Below are 19,314 nucleotides of genomic sequence, written 5' to 3'. Positions count from 1 at the left end.
ATTTTTAAATAAAAATGGTATTTTTCCTTCATATTTGTAATTATTATATATTTTTATAAAATACAAAATAAATATACATTTTTAACTGTTGTAATAAATTATAAATTTGAAATAAATTGAATACATTTGAATTTGGATACATTTGAAAGATAAAAGAGGGTACAAAAGACAATGCAATTTCCTTTTATCTCTCTTTTATTTCTCTTTTAGAGGTGACAAGGTTTCAGATTGGTCACATTTTTACTTCAGAAAACTTTTTGTCATCTGTCACAATACTCAATCAATATAACCAGTATTTAAATCAATAAAAAAGGCAATAGAAATCATGGTAAAGATCAAGACCTGCAATAAGGAAGTTAAACAGAAAGGGTGATGTTTGTTATCTGAAGACATTAATTTAAAATGTTTCCTTATCCAGGGCAATGCGGTCATAATCACAAGACTGCATGATGTCAAGTCTGAAAAAATATAACCTGTAAGCCTTTGAGACCTGTGATATTTATACATGCCAAGTTATAATGACAGACGTGTGAATTAAATCCAGCCACTAGAGGTCATCTATGCTTCAATGTGTGTTACATCTTTCCATCATTCCAGTCAAATTATTCTTCAGATAAAACTGAGCAGTAACCAAAACACTGGAAACTATGCAAAACTATGAACGTACACTTTACAATAATGACCAATTCTTAAAATATACAAATGGCTCGGTGGATAAAATTTAGTTGGTATTACTGATAGACAATGGAAACAGATATTAACCATCATATTCAGCCCTAATGAAACTTTCTCCTGCAAATAAAATCAACCTTTTGCAGTAAACTGTCTGATTATCTTTGATTAGTACTTTGATAAACGTAACATTTTTCAAAATCTGACACTTTAGGGAGTGTTGGCCATTTAAGCGAGTGAGTGGGAATAACCCAGGTGTTTGGGTTTTTTGTTGTTGTTTTTTTTACAGAGTAATAGCTCGTTTATTTTTGGAGAAGAACACCCTCCAGTTGTCCCAGTTGTTCCAGTCAAAGCCTACGGCTGAAGTACAAGTTCCACCCGCGCCACATTTGTATCCAGCAGGGCAGCAGTGTTTCATATCATCACAGCACTCGGCCTTTAGAGAGAGAGAGATAACAAAGGAAAGAAAGGAGTAAGAGAAAGTACAAGAACAAGAATAGATAAACCTTTACAGTTTGACTGCCATTTGAATTTACAGAAAAGTCAATAGAACTAAAATCACAAGACAGTGTGCTCATTTCCATGAATATATTCAAATGAAATTCATTCTTCGATCCAACTATTATGCACTGGAACTCTAAACTGACATCTTTAACCCATGAACTTCTTCAAATTAATTTTGTACAATTAAACCTGTACTATTAAAAAAGATATTCTGAAAAATGTTTCAACTGTTTGTGTGCACATAATGAAACTCATGGGTGCTCAAAACAACATCGGACCCCAATGGTTTTTATTGTATGGACAAAAAATATAGCACTATAGACATAAAGTGTCTCCTTTTGTGTTCCACAGCTGAAAGAAACCTTATTCACATGGGGGTGAGTAAATGATAGTTTAATACTTTACCTTTGAAGATATGCAACTAGTTTAAAGTAAATATGTGCTCGCCTTTTGGTTGTAAAAATATTTTAATGTGTTAAAATATTTAAGGTTTTATGCTTAAAATAATACAAAAATAACTTTGCTAATGGGGAAAAAAATGAATTTTTGGTTGAAGGTTAAAAAAAAAAAACCTTTTAAGGTTTAATGCATTACTGTACCTTTGGAGATGGGCAACAGCCCCAGGTGGTCTGGGAGGTTGGACAACAGGTCTCACTATCTTTGCAACTATATCCAGCTCCACACTGAATGTCCTTTTCTGAGACGCTCGACTGTGGCTTTTGGTCATCAATGTGGGCAAGTGGGACTATTTCCACGTGCAGCCAGGTGGTTTTAATGCAGGAGCGTCTACGCAGGTCACACCTGTAGCCTTTGGGACAGCAGTGCTCCTGGTCTGGGCAGCAAACAGCCTATGGCAAATAAGAGGCGCATTAAACGTATTGAACATGAATAGATTTTCTGTAGCCAGTCCATATACACATATTTTTACCTCAGGAAGAGGGCAGCAGCCCCATTCTCCCGTGGACAGATGGCAGCAGGTGGAATCTGCAGAGCAACTCAACCGCTCGTCGTACTCAACAGTACCGAGGTCCAAGCTTGGAGCCGGTGTGCTTTGAGTGGAAATTTTATTGTACCAGGGGATCACCACGTCTCCCTTGATGCAAGACACTTTGGTCACATCACACTTATAGTTAGCTGGACAACAGTGTTCCCCATCTGTGCAACATACAGCCTGAGAAAAAACGAGAAAAAGATTCAAGCTGAAAACATATGTGCAATCTGACCTTCACAACATGCTCTGTTTGTTTTAAAATTTGCAAAACAAATTGCATACAGCCTATTTCCATATAAAAATGTTTGTGGTCAGTAAGATTTTTTTTCATGTTTGTAAAAGTCTCTTATTCTCACCAAGGCTGTGTTTATTTGATTTAAAAAAAAATACAGTATAATGTAATATTGTAAAATATTATTACAATTTGAAATAGCTGTTTTGTAATGTAGTTTATTTCTGTGATGGCAAAATTAATTTTCAACTGCCATTGCTCAATGTCACATGATCCTTCAGAAATCATTCTAATATGCTGATTTGATGCTTGAGAAACATTTCTTCTTATTATCAATGTTGTGCTGCTTAATATTTTTGATATTCATGATTTTTTTAAATGATTCTTAGAGCTCCAAATAACTTAACATTTTAAATGTCTTTACTGTCTTGAATGTCTTTTGATCAAAAGTATTAATTTCTTAAAAAAAAAAAACAACCACAAATTTTTAAACAGTACTGTACTTTGTATCTATTTTTGAGTCAGTGAGGACTGTGCATCTGTGTTGCACGTACACGGAAGTACCTGGAACTATATATACACACTCAAAACAAAGGGCCTTCTTAATAGATGTGATATCATGATGATACAACCAGAAAAACGGGTAGTTTAGTGAAACAACAACCTGCAAAACATGGCTTTGCGTGAGTGTTTAGCACAAATAAACATCTCTGTGTTGTATATAACAGAGTCACACTCACATTAGGCAGAGGGCAACAGCCCCATTTGTTGGTTTTTGCAATAAGACAGCAAGTAGTGTAATCTGGACAGGAAGTTTGAGAATCACATGGAACCCTGCTATTGTACTTCCCCACTCTGTCTTTCACTTCCCCGTGCTGTCTCTGTTCCTCCTTAGCTGAGGGTGGGTTAATGTCTGACATGGGTACAGATGTGGTGTTGCTAGTGCAGGTGAGTGTTACAAAGTCACAAGTGGTGCCGTGTGGACAGCAGTGGAATTTATCCTTACAACACACAGCCTGCAGACAGAACAACCTGACTTTTAGCTATTTTTTATTATTAATTCTTTATAATTATATATGCACTATTAGTATGTGATAGAACTAGTCTAAAGTAGCTTAGTGCCTTTTGGCTGCACAGTTCATTTTTAATGGGTATTTTCTGGGTCATTTTTACAATTTAAACATCAGTAAACAAGATAAACATACTTGTAGAAAAATGTATATAGAATCTTAAAGCTTCTTCTTTTTTTATTTATTGAGTTTTTAATAAATCTAATATAAAAGTACTGAGGTTTATGCTTTTTTTTTTAAAGATGTGCTTAAGGAAAAGCAATAAACTTATTTGCACTACCATTCAAAAGTTTGGGGTCAATAAGATTTTTTTTAAATAAATTAAATTTAGTTCAGCAAAGATGCATCAAACTAAACAAATGGTGCAATAACTACATTATACTGTTACTAAAATATTCCATTTAAATAAATTCTGTTCTTTTGGACTTTCCACTCATCAAAGAATCCTTTAAAAATTTATAATGTATTCCACAAAAAATATTTAGCAGCACAACTGCTTTCAATATTGAACATAATAAGAAAGTACCAAATCAGCATTTTAGCGTGATTTCTGAAGAATCATGTGATACTAACGACTGGAAAAAATCAAGCTTTGCCATCACAGGAATAAACTACCTTTTGAAGTAATTAAAAATAAAAAACAACCATTTTAAATTGCATTAATATTTCATAATAGTATTTTTTTATATCAAACAGAGGCATCGTTGGTGAGTGTAAAAGATTTCTTTTAAAGACAATAAAAAATCTTACCAACCCCAAACTTTCAAGCTATAGGGAAATTGTCTGAAAATAGGTCTGCGACAGTTTGGTTTCTCAAATAAATGTTGCTGAGCACTTGAAGAATATCATTGTGAAAGAGGGACTGAGCGATATCACCAAGAGTAATAAAATTCAAAGTTGAAAACGGAGTGTGTATTTTCTCATTTGGTTACTCATGCAAGATTAGATAGAAGTATTTCTCCTCTGAGATATACTGTACCTCAGGCAAAGGACAGCAGCCCCAGTCTCCATCAGTGTTCTTACAGCAAGTGTTGGAATCAGGACAAACATGACTAGAGTCGCAGTTCACGTTCCCAGGTGACCTCTGGCCTGCTCTAGGGAGAGCAGGCAGCTTCTTGAACCAGGGCTTAGATCCTGAAGTTTCGTCACAAGACCCAGCAGCAACGTTACATGTCGTACCATGAGGACAGCAGTGGACGAAGTCATCACAACACACGGCCTATTGAGAAAATAGAGTTATCTTATCAAAATATCTTCTTTTGTGTTCCACAGAAGAAAGAAAGGTTAAAAGAATTATTATTCTGTGTAGATCAGGTGATTTACCTCTGGCAGAGGACAACAGGCCCATCCTCCTTCTTTAGTCTTACAGCATGTGGTTCCATCTGCACAAGATGTGGTGCCATCACAGGAAACATCTGAATACACGGAAACACAAGAAAAGACAGTTCAAGAACATATAAAATGGTAGTTTTATTCTGTGTGTGTGCTGGATTCAGTGCTTTGATCTACCTCGTGTAACAGCCACATTCTGACTGCTGATCGGTTTGACAGGCAGCTTCTCGAACCAGGGCTGAGATCTTGAAGGTTCGTCACAAGACCCAGCAGCAACGTTACATGTCGTACCATGAGGACAGCAGTGGATGAAGTCGTCACAACACACGGCCTATAGAGAAAATAGTTATCTTATCAAAATATCTTCTTTTGTGTTCCACAGAAGAAAGCGAGGTTAAAAGAATTATTATTCTGTGAAATATTCGGTAACACTTTATTTTAAGGTGTCCTTGTTGCACGTTACATGTACTTACTCTTATAATAACAATAAATTATGCATAATTACATGCAAGTAACCCTAAGCCAAACCCTAATCCTAATCCTAACCAGTAAGTACGTGTAGTAAATTAATATTACTCAGTACTTAAATGTATAATCACACTGTAACAAGGGCACCTTAAAATAAAGTGTAAACAATTATTCCTTTAATAGATCAGGTGATTTACCTCTGGCAGAGGACAACAGGCCCATCCTCCTTCTTTAGTCTTACAGCATGTGGTTCCATCTGCACAAGATGTGGTGCCATCACAGGAAACATCTGAATACACGGAAACACAAGAAAAGACAGTTCAAGAACATATAAAATGGTAGTTTTATTCTGTGTGTGTGCTGGATTCAGTGCTTTGATCTACCTCGTGTAACAGCCACATTCTGACTGCTGATCGGTTTGACAGGCAGCTTCGAACCAGGGCTGAGATCTTGAAGGTTCGTCACAAGACCCAGCAGCAACGTTACATGTCGTACCATGAGGACAGCAGTGGATGAAGTCGTCACAACACACGGCCTATTGAGAAAATTGAGTTATCTTATCAAAATATCTTCTTTTGTGTTCCACAGAAGAAAGAAAGTTTAAAATAATTATTATTCTGTGAAATATTCAGTAACACTCTTATTTTAAGGTGTCCTTGTTGCACGTTACATGTACTTACTCTTATAATAACAATACATTATGCATAATTACATGCAAGTAACCCGAAACCAAACCCTAATCCTAATCCTAACCAGTAAGTACGTGTAGTAAATTAATATTACTCAGTACTTAAATGTATAATCACACTGTAACAAGGGCACCTTAAAATAAAGTGTAAACAATTATTCCTTTAATAGATCAGGTGATTTACCTCTGGCAGAGGACAACAGGCCCATCCTCCTTCTTTAGTCTTACAGCATGTGGTTCCATCTGCACAAGATGTGGTGCCATCACAGGAAACATCTGAATACACGGAAACACAAGAAAAGACAGTTCAAGAACATATAAAATGGTAGTTTTATTCTGTGTGTGTGCTGGATTCAGTGCTTTGATCTACCTCGTGTAACAGCCACATTCTGACTGCTGATCGGTTTGACAGGCAGCTTCTCGAACCAGGGCTTAGATCCTGAAGGATCGTCACAAGACCCAGCAGCAACGTTACATGTCGTACCATGAGGACAGCAGTGGATGAAGTCGTCACAACACACGGCCTATTGAGAAAATTGAGTTATCTTATCAAAATATCTTCTTTTGTGTTCCACAGAAGAAAGAGAGGTTAAAGGGGATGTCTAATGCTATTTCATGCATTCTGAGTTATTTATACTGTTAAAGAGTTGGATTCTTGAGCTAAACATGACTAAAGTTTTAAAAAATGATTTGGATGTATAATGGAGTATCTCCGTGCCAAATACACTCCTTCCGGGTTCATACAAGTTTCAGAAAGTTTTTTCGATCATGGCTTTTCATCACGTCATGAAGGGCGGAATTCTTTGTATGGGCACTTCTCCCGGAAGAACGCGCCTGCGCACAGATCGACCAGGAGTGCGTTTCCCAAAAGCAACGTTAGCCAACTATGGTCGCAAGTTCCGTCGTTACCAGCATAGTTTAACGATTCAGTGTTTCCCGAAACCATAGTTCAAACAAACATTCGTAATCAGCATCACAAACTTACGTGGTTTGAACTACAGCTCTCAGCCTGTGGTTAGAAGCATAGTTTCTTGTTAGTAAGATATATGGGCTTAAGTAAATATGCTGTTGGGCACAACAAGCAAGCTAACATCCAGTACTATCTGTATCTTCCGTTCTAATGCATTTGAATTTTTTTTTTGCTCGTCCATTGTAAGCGCTGTTTTTGAAAAGTGTGCATGTGCATAAATGCCTAAGGGAACCCAGGAGTATGACATCAGAGGGAAGCCGCAATGAATCAAACATCAAATAAAGCAAAATGACAGGGAACAAAAAATTGTGAATTAGTCAGTACATGCCATATTCAATACAGTAGCATCTTAGAGATCTCTAATCAGTTAAATAGCAGAAGTTATTCCTCCACCACATGCGTGTGACGTCATTAACAATGGCCCTATGTTGTTTAACTAATGTGGTTCAAACGACGGAGATGCGACCGTGTTTGGGAAACAGTCGTGACTTGCTAGTTCATTTCCAAAACAATGCTTCGTACTATGGTGGTTAATCAGCGAGTTATGTCGTTGTTCGGGAATCGCACCCCAGGGCGAGAGCACGCCCATCATCGTGCTTCATTCGCCAGCCCTACACAGGACTTTCTCAATGTGTTTTTGGTTGTGAGGGAAAAACAATCTTGTTCAGCTTCCCAAAGAACCCAGTGTTACGTGAACAGTGAATGCGGTTTGTTTTTCTGGGGCAGCAACGGAGTTTCGCAAGCGTGTTTGATTGCTCCTGTCATTTCGGTGGTGAATGTTTTATAAACAAGGCCCAGTTCGATGCTGGATTTGCACATTATTTGATACTGACAGATAGAGCATTCCCAGGGATAAAGGTCAGTCCCGGTCATGTTTCGGAACTGCAGACAGTAAGTGAAACGGCATCAAATTTCTGTTTTGTAGGCACTCTTTAGCTCTGCCCACGGCACGCCTCCAGGAGCTTGGCTGTTTTCAGAGAGAATCATAAAGCTGTATCTTTCTTTTATAATTATGATAAAACTACAGACTTTTTGGAGATATGAAGAATGCAATACTACTCTGTAGGTACTCAAGATTAATACAAGATTGGTTGAAACTGTGTGTGTTATGTCCCCTTTAACAGAATTAATATTCTGTAAATTATTCCTTTGTTAGATCAGGTGATTTACCTCTGGCAGAGGACAACAGGCCCATCCTCCTTCTTTAGTCTTACAGCATGTGGTTCCATCTGCACAAGATGTGGTGCCATCACAGGAAACATCTGAATACACGGAAACACAAGAAAAGACAGTTCAAGAACATATAAAATGGTAGTTTTATTCTGTGTGTGTGCTGGATTCAGTGCTTTGATCTACCTCGTGTAACAGCCACATTCTGACTGCTGATCGGTTTGACAGGCAGCTTCTTGAACCAGGGCTGAGATCCTGAAGGATCGTCACAAGACCCAGCAGCAACGTTACATGTCGTACCATGAGGACAGCAGTGGATGAAGTCGTCACAACACACGGCCTATTGAGAAAATAGAGTTATCTTATCAAAATATCTTCTTTTGTGTTCCACAGAAGAAAGCGAGGTTAAAAGAATTATTATTCTGTGAAATATTCGGTAACACTTTATTTTAAGGCGTCCTTGCTTGTTGCACGTTACATGTGCTTACTATTATAATAACAATACATTATGCATAATTACATGCAAGTAACCCTAAGCCAAACCCTAATCCTAATCCTAACCAGTAAGTACGTGTAGTAAATTAATATTACTCAGTACTTAAATGTATAATCACACTGTAACAAGGGCACCTTAAAATAAAGTGTAACCAATTATTCCTTTAATAGATCAGGTGATTTACCTCTGGCAGAGGACAACAGGCCCATCCTCCTTCTTTAGTCTTACAGCATGTGGTTCCATCTGCACAAGATGTGGTGCCATCACAGGAAACATCTGAATACACGGAAACACAAGAAAAGACAGTTCAAGAACATATAAAATGGTAATTTTATTCTGTGTGTGTGCTGGATTCAGTGCTTTGATCTACCTCGTGTAACAGCCACATTCTGACTGCTGATCGGTTTGACAGGCAGCTTCTCGAACCAGGGCTGAGATCCTGAAGCTTCGTCACAAGACCCAGCAGCAACGTTACATGTCGTACCATGAGGACAGCAGTGGATGAAGTCGTCACAACACACGGCCTATTGAGAAAATTGAGTTATCTTATCAAAATATCTTCTTTTGTGTTCCACAGAAGAAAGAAAGTTTAAAATAATGATTATTCTGTGAAATATTCAGTAACACTTTTATTTTAAGGTGTCCTTGTTGCACGTTACATGTACTTACTCTTATAATAACAATAAATTATGCATAATTACATGCAAGTAACCCTAAACCAAACCCTAATCCTAATCCTAACCAGTAAGTACGTGTAGTAAATTAATATTACTCAGTACTTAAATGTATAATCACACTGTAACAAGGGCACCTTAAAATAAAGTGTAACCAATTATTCCTTTAATAGATCAGGTGATTTACCTCTGGCAGAGGACAACAGGCCCATCCTCCTTCTTGAGTCTTACAGCATGTGGTTCCATCTGCACAAGATGTGGTGCCATCACAGGAAACATCTGAATACACGGAAACACAAGAAAAGACAGTTCAAGAACATATAAAATGGTAGTTTTATTCTGTGTGTGTGCTGGATTCAGTGCTTTGATCTACCTTGTGTAACAGCCACATTCTGACTGCTGATCGGTTTGACAGGCAGCTTCTCGAACCAGGGCTGAGATCTTGAAGGTTCGTCACAAGACCCAGCAGCAACGTTACATGTCGTACCATGAGGACAGCAGTGGATTAAGTCGTCACAACACACGGCCTATAGAGAAAATAGTTATCTTATCAAAATATCTTCTTTTGTGTTCCACAGAAGAAAGCGAGGTTAAAAGAATTATTATTCTGTGAAATATTCGGTAACACTTTATTTTAAGGTGTCCTTGCTGCACGTTACATGTACTTACTATTATAATAACAATAAATTATGCATAATTACATGCAAGTAACCCTAAACCAAACCCTAATCCTAATCCTAACCAGTAAGTACGTGTAGTAAATTAATATTACTATGGTATGGGCAGGCGTATGTTATGGACAACGAACACAGGTGCATTTTATTGATGGCATTTTGAATGCACAGAGATACCGTGACGAGATCCTGAGGCCCATTGTTGTGCCATTCATCCATGACCATCACCTCATGTTGCAGCATGATAATGCACGGCCCCATGTTGCAAGGATCTATACACAATTCCTGGAAGCTGAAAACATTCCAGTTCTTGCATGGCCAGCATACTCACCGGACATGTCACCCATTGAGCATGTTTGGGATGCTCTGGATCGCCGTATACGACAGCGTGTTCCAGTTCCTGCCAATATCCAGCAACTTCGCACAGCCATTGAAGAGGAGTAGACCAACATTCCACAGGCCACAATCAACAACCTGATCAACTCTATGCGAAGGAGATGTGTGGTCACACCAGATACTGACTGATTTTCAGATCCCCCCCGGACCCCCCCCCAATACAGTAAAACTGCACATTTTAGAGTGGCCTTTTATTGTGGCCAGCCTAAGGCACACCTGTGCAATAATCATGCTGTCTAATTAGCATCTTGATATGCCGCACCTGTGAGGTGGATGGAGTATCTCAGCAAAAGAGAAGTGCTCACTAACACAGATTTAGACAGATTTGTGAACAATATTTGAGAGAAATAGGCCTTTTGTGTACATAGAAAAAGTCTTAGGTCTTTGAGTTCAGCTCATGAAAAATGGGGGCAAAAACAAAAGTGTACACTATAGTTTAAAAGTTTGGGGTCAATAATGAATTTTAGGAAATTAATACATTTATTGAGAAAAGATGCATTAAATTCAATCAAAAGATCAAAAGTCACAGTAAGCACATTCATAATATTACAAAATATTTCTATCTGAAATAAATGCTGTTCTTTTCAGCTTTTTATTCATCAAAGACTCCTGACAAAAGTATCATGTTTCCACAAAAATATTAAGCAGCACAGCTGTTTTCTACATTGATAATCATAAGAAATGTTTCTCGAGCAGCAAATCATCATATTAGAATGATTTGTGACACTGAAGACTGGAGACAATTCAGCTGTGCCATTTTAGGAATAAATTAGATTTTAAAATTTATGAAAATAGAAATAAGTTACATTAAATTGTAATAATATTTCGTAAAATCCCAAACTGTGTTTTTTGATTACATAAACGCAGCATTGGTGAGCATAAGATAAATCTGTCAAAAAACAAACAAACTTGTATATGGTCAAATTATTAAAATATTATCTAATATATATATATATATATACAGTATCTCACAGAAGTGAGTACACACCTCACATTTTTGTAAATATTTTATTATATCTTTTCATGTGACAACACTGAAGAAATGACACTTTTGTAAAGTAGTGAGTGTACAGCTTGTACAACAGTGTAAATTAGCTGTCCCCTCAAAATAACTCAACACACAGCCATTAATGTCTAAACCGCTGGCCACAAAAGTGAGTACACCCCTAATGCCGAGTTCACACTGCACGATTTTCAAACTCGTCGGATCGCTGTTGTTTTCACACTGCGTGACTATCTGGGGTAGCATTTAGTCGCTGCTGTGTTCACATTGCACGATGGATCAGTAAAAATATAGCCCGCAAATTGTCTGTGCCCTGATTTCCAGCTACAAAAAGAAAAACAGATTATGCAGGAGGGAGATGCAGGGAACAGGGATTGTGTTCTGCAAAGAGTGGTAAATAATAATTTTGCAGTAACTGTTATGCTGATGTTGCGGCTGGTCAAGCGTTTGTGCTTATGATATAATTGTACATATTAAAATACTGATATGGTCTATAACTCCTCACCGAACTTCCCTCTGCCCTGTATCTTTGTCTCTCATTGGCTGAAGGTCATCGCGATGTAGTTTTCAGTCAGAAATCATTGCACACAGCAGGATTGTGAATCACCGACAGCTCCAGATATTTAGCATGCCAAATATTTCACAGGCGTCGGCGACGTGTCGGCGATTCCCTCAGATCGCATCTTTGATAATTCATACTGTGCGATTGTCACTCGCGTGAATGATCTCCGATTTGCCTCCGATTTCGGGCATTTGTCGGCGATTTATCAAAACCTGTTGGCGAGTGAAAAATCGGGCTAAAATCGTGCAGTGTGAACTCGGCATAAGTGAAAATGTCCAAATTGGGCCCAATTAGCCATTTTCTCTCCCTGGTGTCATGTGACTCGTTAGTGTTACAAGGTCTCAGGTGTGAATGGGGAGCAGGTGTGTTAAATTTGGTGTTATCGCTCTCACTCTCTCATACTGGTCACTAGAAGTTCAACATGGCACCTCATGGCAAAGAACTCTCTGAGGATCTGAAAAAAAGAATTGTTGCTCTACATAAAGATGGTGTAGGCTATAAGAAGATTGCCAAGACCCTGAAACTGAGCTGCAGCACAGTGGCCAAGACCATACAGCTGTTTAACAGGACAGGTTCCACTCAGAACAGGCCTCGCCATGGTCGACCAAAGAAGTTGAGTGCAAGTGCTCGGCGTCATATCCAGAGGTTGTGTTTGGGAAATAGACATATGAGTGCTGCCAGCATTGCTGCAGAGGTTGAAGGGGTGGGGGGGTCAGCCTGTCAGTGCTCAGACCATACGCCGCACACTGCATCAAATTGGTCTGCATGGCTGTCGTCCCAGAAGGAAGCCTCTTCTAAAGATGATGCACAAGAAAGCCCGCAAACAGTTTGCTGAAGACAAGCGGACTAAGAACATGGATTACTGGAACATGTCCTGTGGTCTGATGAGACCAAGATAAACTTATTTGGTGTCAAGCGTGTGTGGCGGCAACCAGGTGAAGAGTACAAAGACAAGTGTGTCTTGCCTACAGTCAAGCATGGTGGTGGGAGTGTCATGGTCTGGGGCTACATGAGTGCTGCCGGCACTGGGGAGCTACAGTTCATTGAGGGAACCATGAATGCCAACATGTACTGTGACATACTGAAGCAGAGCATGATCCCCTCCCTTCAGAGACTGGCCCGCAGGGCAGTATTCCAACATGATAATGACCCCAAACACACCTCCAAGATGACCACTGCCTTGCTAAAGAAGCTGAGGGTAAAGGTGATGGACTGGCCAAGCATGTCTCCAGACCTAAACCCTATTGAGCATCTGTGGGGCATCCTCAAACGGAAGGTGGAGGAGCGCAAGGTCTCTAACATCCACCGGCTCCGTGATGTTGTCATGGAGGAGTGGAAGAGGACTCCAGTGGAAACCTGTGAAGCTCTGGTGAACTCCATACCCAAGAGGCTTAAGGCAGTGCTGGAAAATAATGTTGGCCACACAAAATATTGACACTTTGGGCCCAATTTGGACATTTTCACTGTGGCCACAAAAGTGTACTCACTTTTGTGGCCAGAAGTTTAGACATTAATGGCTGTGTGTGGAGTTATTTTGAGGGGACGGCAAATTTACACTGTTATACAAGCTGTACACTCACTACTTTACATTGTAGAAAAGTGTCATTTCTTTAGTGTTGTCACATGAAAAGATATAATAAAATATTTACAAAAACGTGAGGGGTGTACTCACTTCTGTGAGACACTGTATATATATATATATATATATATACTGATATATATATATATATATATATATATAATTTGTGATGCATATAATGCCATTTCAGATGTCCTGAGATTGAGTCCCGGCTCGTGGACTTGAGGTCGACCGATTCATCGGTTTTGCCGATTAATCGGCACCAGAAGTTGATTGCCGCAACTATCGATTATCGGCAAAAATCCAATGCTGATAGTTTTTGGGTTTGCAACCATTGCTGGAGTGGCTGAGAAGGGTCCGCTGGCATTATACAGTACGAGAGCGGCCTCTAGAGGCGGAAATCACTGACAGCACGTGTTGTTTATTTTGACACTTGACACTGCACGCTGCACAGAGAGAGAAACTCCAGACTTGCATTTAAATACAGCCGACAGAAAAGCCTGCCGCGGAACAGAGCGCCCTTCACATAGTTTTCTATTAAATTACATTATATTTTTCCCAAATCGCTGTGAATGTACATAATGACTTCACCCTAGGCTATAAATTATGTATTGTAAATTTTTCAGCAAAACATTTGCCTTTCTGTGGCTCTAATAAAGTCTGCTTCATAGAGAGCTGTAATAGATCGCGCTCTCTCTTTCCGCTTGCTCTGTTTTTTTAAACACCGAACTTCAAACTCATTTATGCCACATTGTTCATTTTTGAAGCAAACTTATGTCCATTTGGTGATTAAATAAATTGTTTTAGACCGCCACTTGATTTGAACGCAAAGCGTCTGGTGTGTGTGTGTGTGTGTGTGTGTGTATGTGTGTGTGTGTGTGATACCTGTGATAGACGGTGTGTGACTAACTTTTTTTGTTTGTTTTTTTGATTAGATAATTATCAAGTGTTAAAAAATAGAAGCAAATAAAGTGTGTGAGTACACATACAATATCCATATGTATGTAATTTTAATGCTATGGCCTTGTGTAGATATTTAAAGATGGCCAACTTTAAGCATGACTGTTGAAATTAAATGGTAACACTTAACAATAAGAGTCCATTCGTAGCTTTAATGAAAACTGTAGAAGCATTGTTCCTTGTTAGAGTGTGTTCATTTCAACATTCCCTATTAGCTACTAATAGGCTACATTTTTTAATTTTTAAGTTTCTTCTTTTAACATTAGCAAACTATGAAATAACTTTAATGATCAATATAGTAAATAATATTAATATTTTTATTAATTTACAAAGTATGGTTCAGTACTGTTACTGCTTTTTTTTTTTTTGTAAATAGTAAAGCACTAGCTTTCTTTCAGTATCCATTTTGAAAATTATCGGTTGATTAATCGGTATCGGCCAGAGTGGTCCAACCTAGCTATCGGTATCGGTAAGATCCACTATCGGTCGACCTCTATTGTGGACCTTTCCTGATCCCATCCCTCCTACTTTGCTTCCTGTCTACTTACTGTCCTATTTCAATAAAAGGCAAAATGTCAAAAATAAAATAAAAAAGTCTGAAGACTCCCAAGCATCCCCAGTGCAAACAGTAGAGAGAAGGTTTTGGAGAAATATAAGGGCTGAGTTAATTGTCCACAGGGTACAATTCTGCTAAAGTAGTAGTTCAGGTGAGGTGATTTACCTCTGGCAGAGGACAGCAGGCCCATCCTCCTTCTTTAGTCTTACAGCATGTGGTTCCATCTGGACAGGCCGCAGTGTCATTGCAGGGAACATCAGAGGCTGAATATAAAGAAGGCAATGACAGAAACCATTTGATAAGTATTATTATTTATGTGCACATATATAAAACATGTATGTATGGCTACAATACAATATCTACAAATTTGCACATACTCTTTGGTAGTGCACCAGGCAATGTAGTCATTTGCATGCCAGCAGTAGTGATTTGTCTGGTTGTAGTGAGTTCAGTTTCTGCAGCTTTTGAAGAATAAGGGCAAAGAAACAAAAATGCTGACTTGCATTGGTGGAAGTTATCAGAAAATTAATAACTCTCTGGGATAATAGCCTACGTTTGTGATCTTCCCATTCAGCTCTAAGACGAGCAGGGAACTTGGCCCACATAGGCAGCTCCTGATTGGTGGAGGACATGCATTTGGAGCCTTCAACATCACAGACACTGTCCTCTGGACAACAGTGGATTTTATCGTCACAACATACAGCCTACAGAAAACACAAACGACAGAGGAAAGAATGCAAATTAAAACATTTATGAAAAAATTAAGAAAAGTTTATTTAGCAAGGATCCTTGAATTTGATCAAAAGAGACAGAAGAGGCTTTATATTGTTATTAAAAATTATTTTCAAATAAATGCTGCTCTTTTGAACTTTACATTCATCAAAGAATCAGTTTCCACAAAAGTATTAAGCAGCACAGCTGTCTTTATCATTGACAGTAATGAAATCAGCACATTAGAATGATTTCCCAAGGATCATGTGACACTAAAGACTGTAGTAATGAAAATTCACCTTTGCCATCACAATAATAAAGTACATCTTAAAATGTATCACAGAAATACACTAGCTTTGATAGCTATTTTTAGTTTTTATTTTAAAATAAAGAAGAAATCGAGTATCAAAATGTATATTTATTTAAATGTTTCTCAGACTGTGAAGAAACTTTCTGAACTGAGAACTCTATGTCAACATGTCTCTACACATATTACTGTATTTCAAACTACCTTTGGCATGGGGCAGCACTCCCACTGACCATCTTCTGTCTCACAACATGTGGTGTCCACGGGACACTCTGAGGTCCCATTTCCACAAAGAACAGCCGCAACTGGTACTACAAACAATTACAGGACAACACCATGAGCTGCACTTATATCCTATCCAAATTAATATAGTTAATCTCACTACTGTAAACCCGTTATAAATTTATATGGGATCTCCTTTGTTTTAATCATGAAACGCTCTAGTCCACCTCTTTCATACCCTTTAGTTTGACACAGGAACTGCTGTCTGCACTGCATTTGTGGTCTTTTGGGCAGCAGTGTTTCCCGTCTGAGCACACAAGGCCCTGAAAAAGAGAAACATTGTATAAATTCTTATATATATTATATAGTATATATTCTTATAAAACAAATAAAGTATAGAAAAGAGTATATCTCTAAGGGTCTATGTTTTAGCAACACCACACTTCTTTTGTGACAAGGTGAGAGGCCATTCAATACACCATGTCACGGACAAGGAGCTAATGGTTTGGGCCCTTGTTCCTGTAATAATGTAACTTACCTGTGCTACGGGACAGCACCCATATAATGAAGCCATCAGCAGACAGGAGAACTCAGCAGGACAGTAGGAGCCATCGGGACAGGTAATGTCGTCTTCACTTGCAGGTAATGAGGGAATCATTCTGAACGACTGAGGAATGAGGATTGTTAAGCTCACCCAAAAATGAAAATTCTGCCATCATTTATTCAACCTCATGTTGTTCCAAACCTGTATCAGTTTGTTTCTCCTGTTGAACACAAAAGAAGATATTTTGAAGAAGGTTGGTCACCAAACAGTTGACGGTAGCCATTGACTGAAAAAAAAAATACTAAATAGCTACCATCTGTTTGGTTACCAACTTTCTTCAAAATATCTTCTTTTTTATGAGGTTGAGTAAATGATGCAACTATAACTTAACTAACTTAAACTATCCATTTAAGACAAAACAAGCAGCTTTGAGTACTCTTATTTAGACCCCTAATATAATTTCTCACTTTGGGAAGGTCTGTCTGTTTAGCCGGTATCCTCTCCACAAACAGCATTGTATGTGTGGCGTTTGTACACATGGAGTCCATAACACTGCACAGCATGTCTTCAGGACAACAGTGCAGGTGGTCCTCACAACACTCTCCCTATACACACACACACACACACACACACACACACACAAACACAAACACAAACACAATTAGACGCATGCATGAGCTGATCATTCAAGCAAACATATTGGAAAGAGTTCATTGAGCAATACAGCACTGAAGCTGGACATTTGACAGACAACCTCCTGAGTACAGCTTCATTTCTTTGCACTCTTTGAATAGCAAAGTCATCAAAGAGTGATTTGCATGTTGATACTATACGGGTGCCTTATCATATCCCTTATTACAAGAGCTGACAGTGTGAATGTGTGTCAAAAAGGGTGCTATTGAGGAATATCTGAGAGAGAATAAATAAAGAGTAACCACAGAGCACTAACTTTCATATCATTGTGCAGTGTCTGATCTGAAATGCTTTCTACAACCTTATTGCTTTTATAGAAGAGTACCTGACACTAATAATCTGAAATGAAACTGTCTTTATTTATCTGTCACTAGTTCGGTCTCTCACATGATGGAAAGGGCAGCAGCTGAACTCTCCGGTGAAATCCTGGCAGCATGTCTGGCCTGCCTCACACACTTCATTGTTGGGGCACTGCGAGCAAGCAACCAGAGTCACCAGAGCGAGGCCTAATGTCAATTTCAACATCTGGATGGAAAGAGAGAGAGAGTTAAATCATTAAAAGTAACAGATTTGAAATATGAAATTTGTCTGATGTGTTTTAGAGGACAATGATACAAACTTTCAATGTAACCCATCAGACCTTTATATCTCACATGCAGGGTTGCAATTTAACAAACCTTTTCAGATATACTGTATGAGGACATATACTGTATGTACTTTATTTTCTTTTTTTTTTGAGCTATAACAATGCAAGCATATCATTTTAATTCTTGTATCGCTTCCTCTTTCACATCTAGAAATCAGAAGCAAAAGCATACCAGAGAAACTATGCTGACCTTAGAAACAGTAACTGAAACTCAGGATTATACATGTCTCAGAGAAAGTGGTTCAAACTAAGTCAGCAAAATAAATTTTGTCACACGGCTGGTTAGTGTCTTATTTTCTTATTTCTGACTGAGGGCAAATCAGGGCATCAGTCAATTAAAACCGTGGAGTTTTATTTCCTTTTCTAGACAAAAGGAATCTCCCTTATGAATCCACATTGCGACTGAGAGACTGGCTTTACCACCCAGGCTTCTACTGCAGCAAAAAGGGGAAACTGTGAATGTGGTATTTTACCTTTTTTTAGTCACTGATTCATTTCAGTTGCTGTTTCTCACTGAGCATAATGCTTAAATTAATAATTCATTTATTTCAGAAAAAAAAAAAATAAATAAATAAAATAATAATAATCTCTTCTGCAGTAAAAGAAAGAGAGAGGATGCACTTCAATTCAACTTACTTTTAATTGTTAAATGAACAGGTGGATGTAAAGGGCTGAAGGTGAATGATCAGTCCGTGGATCCGTGGGCTCCAAGTTACCGATCTGTGAGCAGACATAAATGGTATTTTATTATATAAAAATGATAAATTAATTAAATTCATCATTCAATTTATTTCTCTTTAACCGTTTACTACATCAGTATGGTACATAAAAGTGAGTTAGTTCCTTGCAGGAAATAAATCTGCTATAGCAACGAGTGACGTCTTCTGCATAATAAATCACAATGAATGAGCAAAACACTTTCCCACAAAACTTTTACCATGCTGTTTGAAAACACACAAAGGACGTCTGAGACGAACGACGGAAATACAAGACCTACCTTGTCCCCTCGCAACGTTTCCACACTGTGCTTGAATTAATTAATGCTTGCCCCTTAATGTAGAGCTCTGTCAAGCTCCGCCTCTGTCAATAACTGAGGCGTGTCATCCGTGTTTGATTCCCTGGAAATGTGCATGGCAAAATGACTTAAGACGAACACATCAAAAGTTTAGAGGAGTTTAAACTAAACTAAACTAA

At 38.3% G+C, this 19,314-nt stretch overlaps 1 protein-coding gene across 2 annotated transcripts; it reads right to left on the bottom strand.

Annotated features, from left to right (window-relative positions):
- Positions 1–174: 174 nt before the first annotated feature.
- Positions 175–19,187, bottom strand: grna (granulin a). Of its 2 annotated transcripts, XM_058770845.1 has the most exons (24): positions 19,118–19,187; positions 18,757–18,840; positions 17,862–17,999; positions 17,249–17,386; positions 16,776–16,904; positions 16,476–16,560; positions 16,220–16,326; positions 15,551–15,701; positions 15,375–15,458; positions 15,163–15,260; positions 9,641–9,794; positions 9,455–9,546; positions 8,964–9,117; positions 8,778–8,869; positions 8,284–8,437; positions 8,098–8,189; positions 6,328–6,481; positions 6,142–6,233; positions 4,979–5,132; positions 4,793–4,884; positions 4,449–4,688; positions 2,105–2,347; positions 1,776–2,024; positions 175–1,108 (listed from the first exon to the last, which is right to left on the bottom strand). In XM_058770845.1, the coding sequence occupies exons 3-24, from the start codon at positions 17,997–17,999 to the stop codon at positions 956–958; spliced, it is 3,045 nt and encodes a 1,014-aa protein (XP_058626828.1). In that variant the 5' UTR covers positions 18,757–18,840; positions 19,118–19,187; the 3' UTR covers positions 175–955. The 2 variants fall into 2 exon arrangements, with proteins under 2 accessions (XP_058626828.1, XP_058626826.1); XM_058770843.1 differs by lacking the exons at positions 9,641–9,794; positions 15,163–15,260; positions 15,375–15,458; ... (6 more) ...; positions 18,757–18,840; positions 19,118–19,187 and adding exons at positions 3,140–3,415; positions 5,467–5,558; positions 5,653–5,804 and having other exon boundaries at positions 9,455–9,542.
- Between the last annotated feature and the right edge of the window lie 127 nt (positions 19,188–19,314).

This window comes from Onychostoma macrolepis, chromosome 03 (assembly GCF_012432095.1).
Source record: "Onychostoma macrolepis isolate SWU-2019 chromosome 03, ASM1243209v1, whole genome shotgun sequence".
In the NCBI taxonomy this organism is placed as follows: Eukaryota; Metazoa; Chordata; class Actinopteri; order Cypriniformes; family Cyprinidae; genus Onychostoma; species Onychostoma macrolepis.
This window is presented reverse-complemented; position numbering and strand designations above follow the sequence as displayed.

What these genes read in the sequence shown, in the direction of transcription:
- grna (XM_058770845.1), bottom strand. Translation starts at nt 17,999, where the DNA reads ATGTTGAAATTGACATTAGGCCTCGCTCTGGTGACTCTGGTTGCTTGC. An exon ending in GCTGCTGCCCTTTCCATCAT is followed by an intron (nt 17,387 to 17,861) that starts GTGAGAGACCGA and finishes GTGTGTGTATAG; the next exon opens with GGAGAGTGTTGTGAGGACCA. An exon ending in GCTGCTGTCCTTTGCCTGAG is followed by an intron (nt 2,348 to 4,448) that starts GTACAGTATATC and finishes GTTTTTTCTCAG; the next exon opens with GCTGTATGTTGCACAGATGG.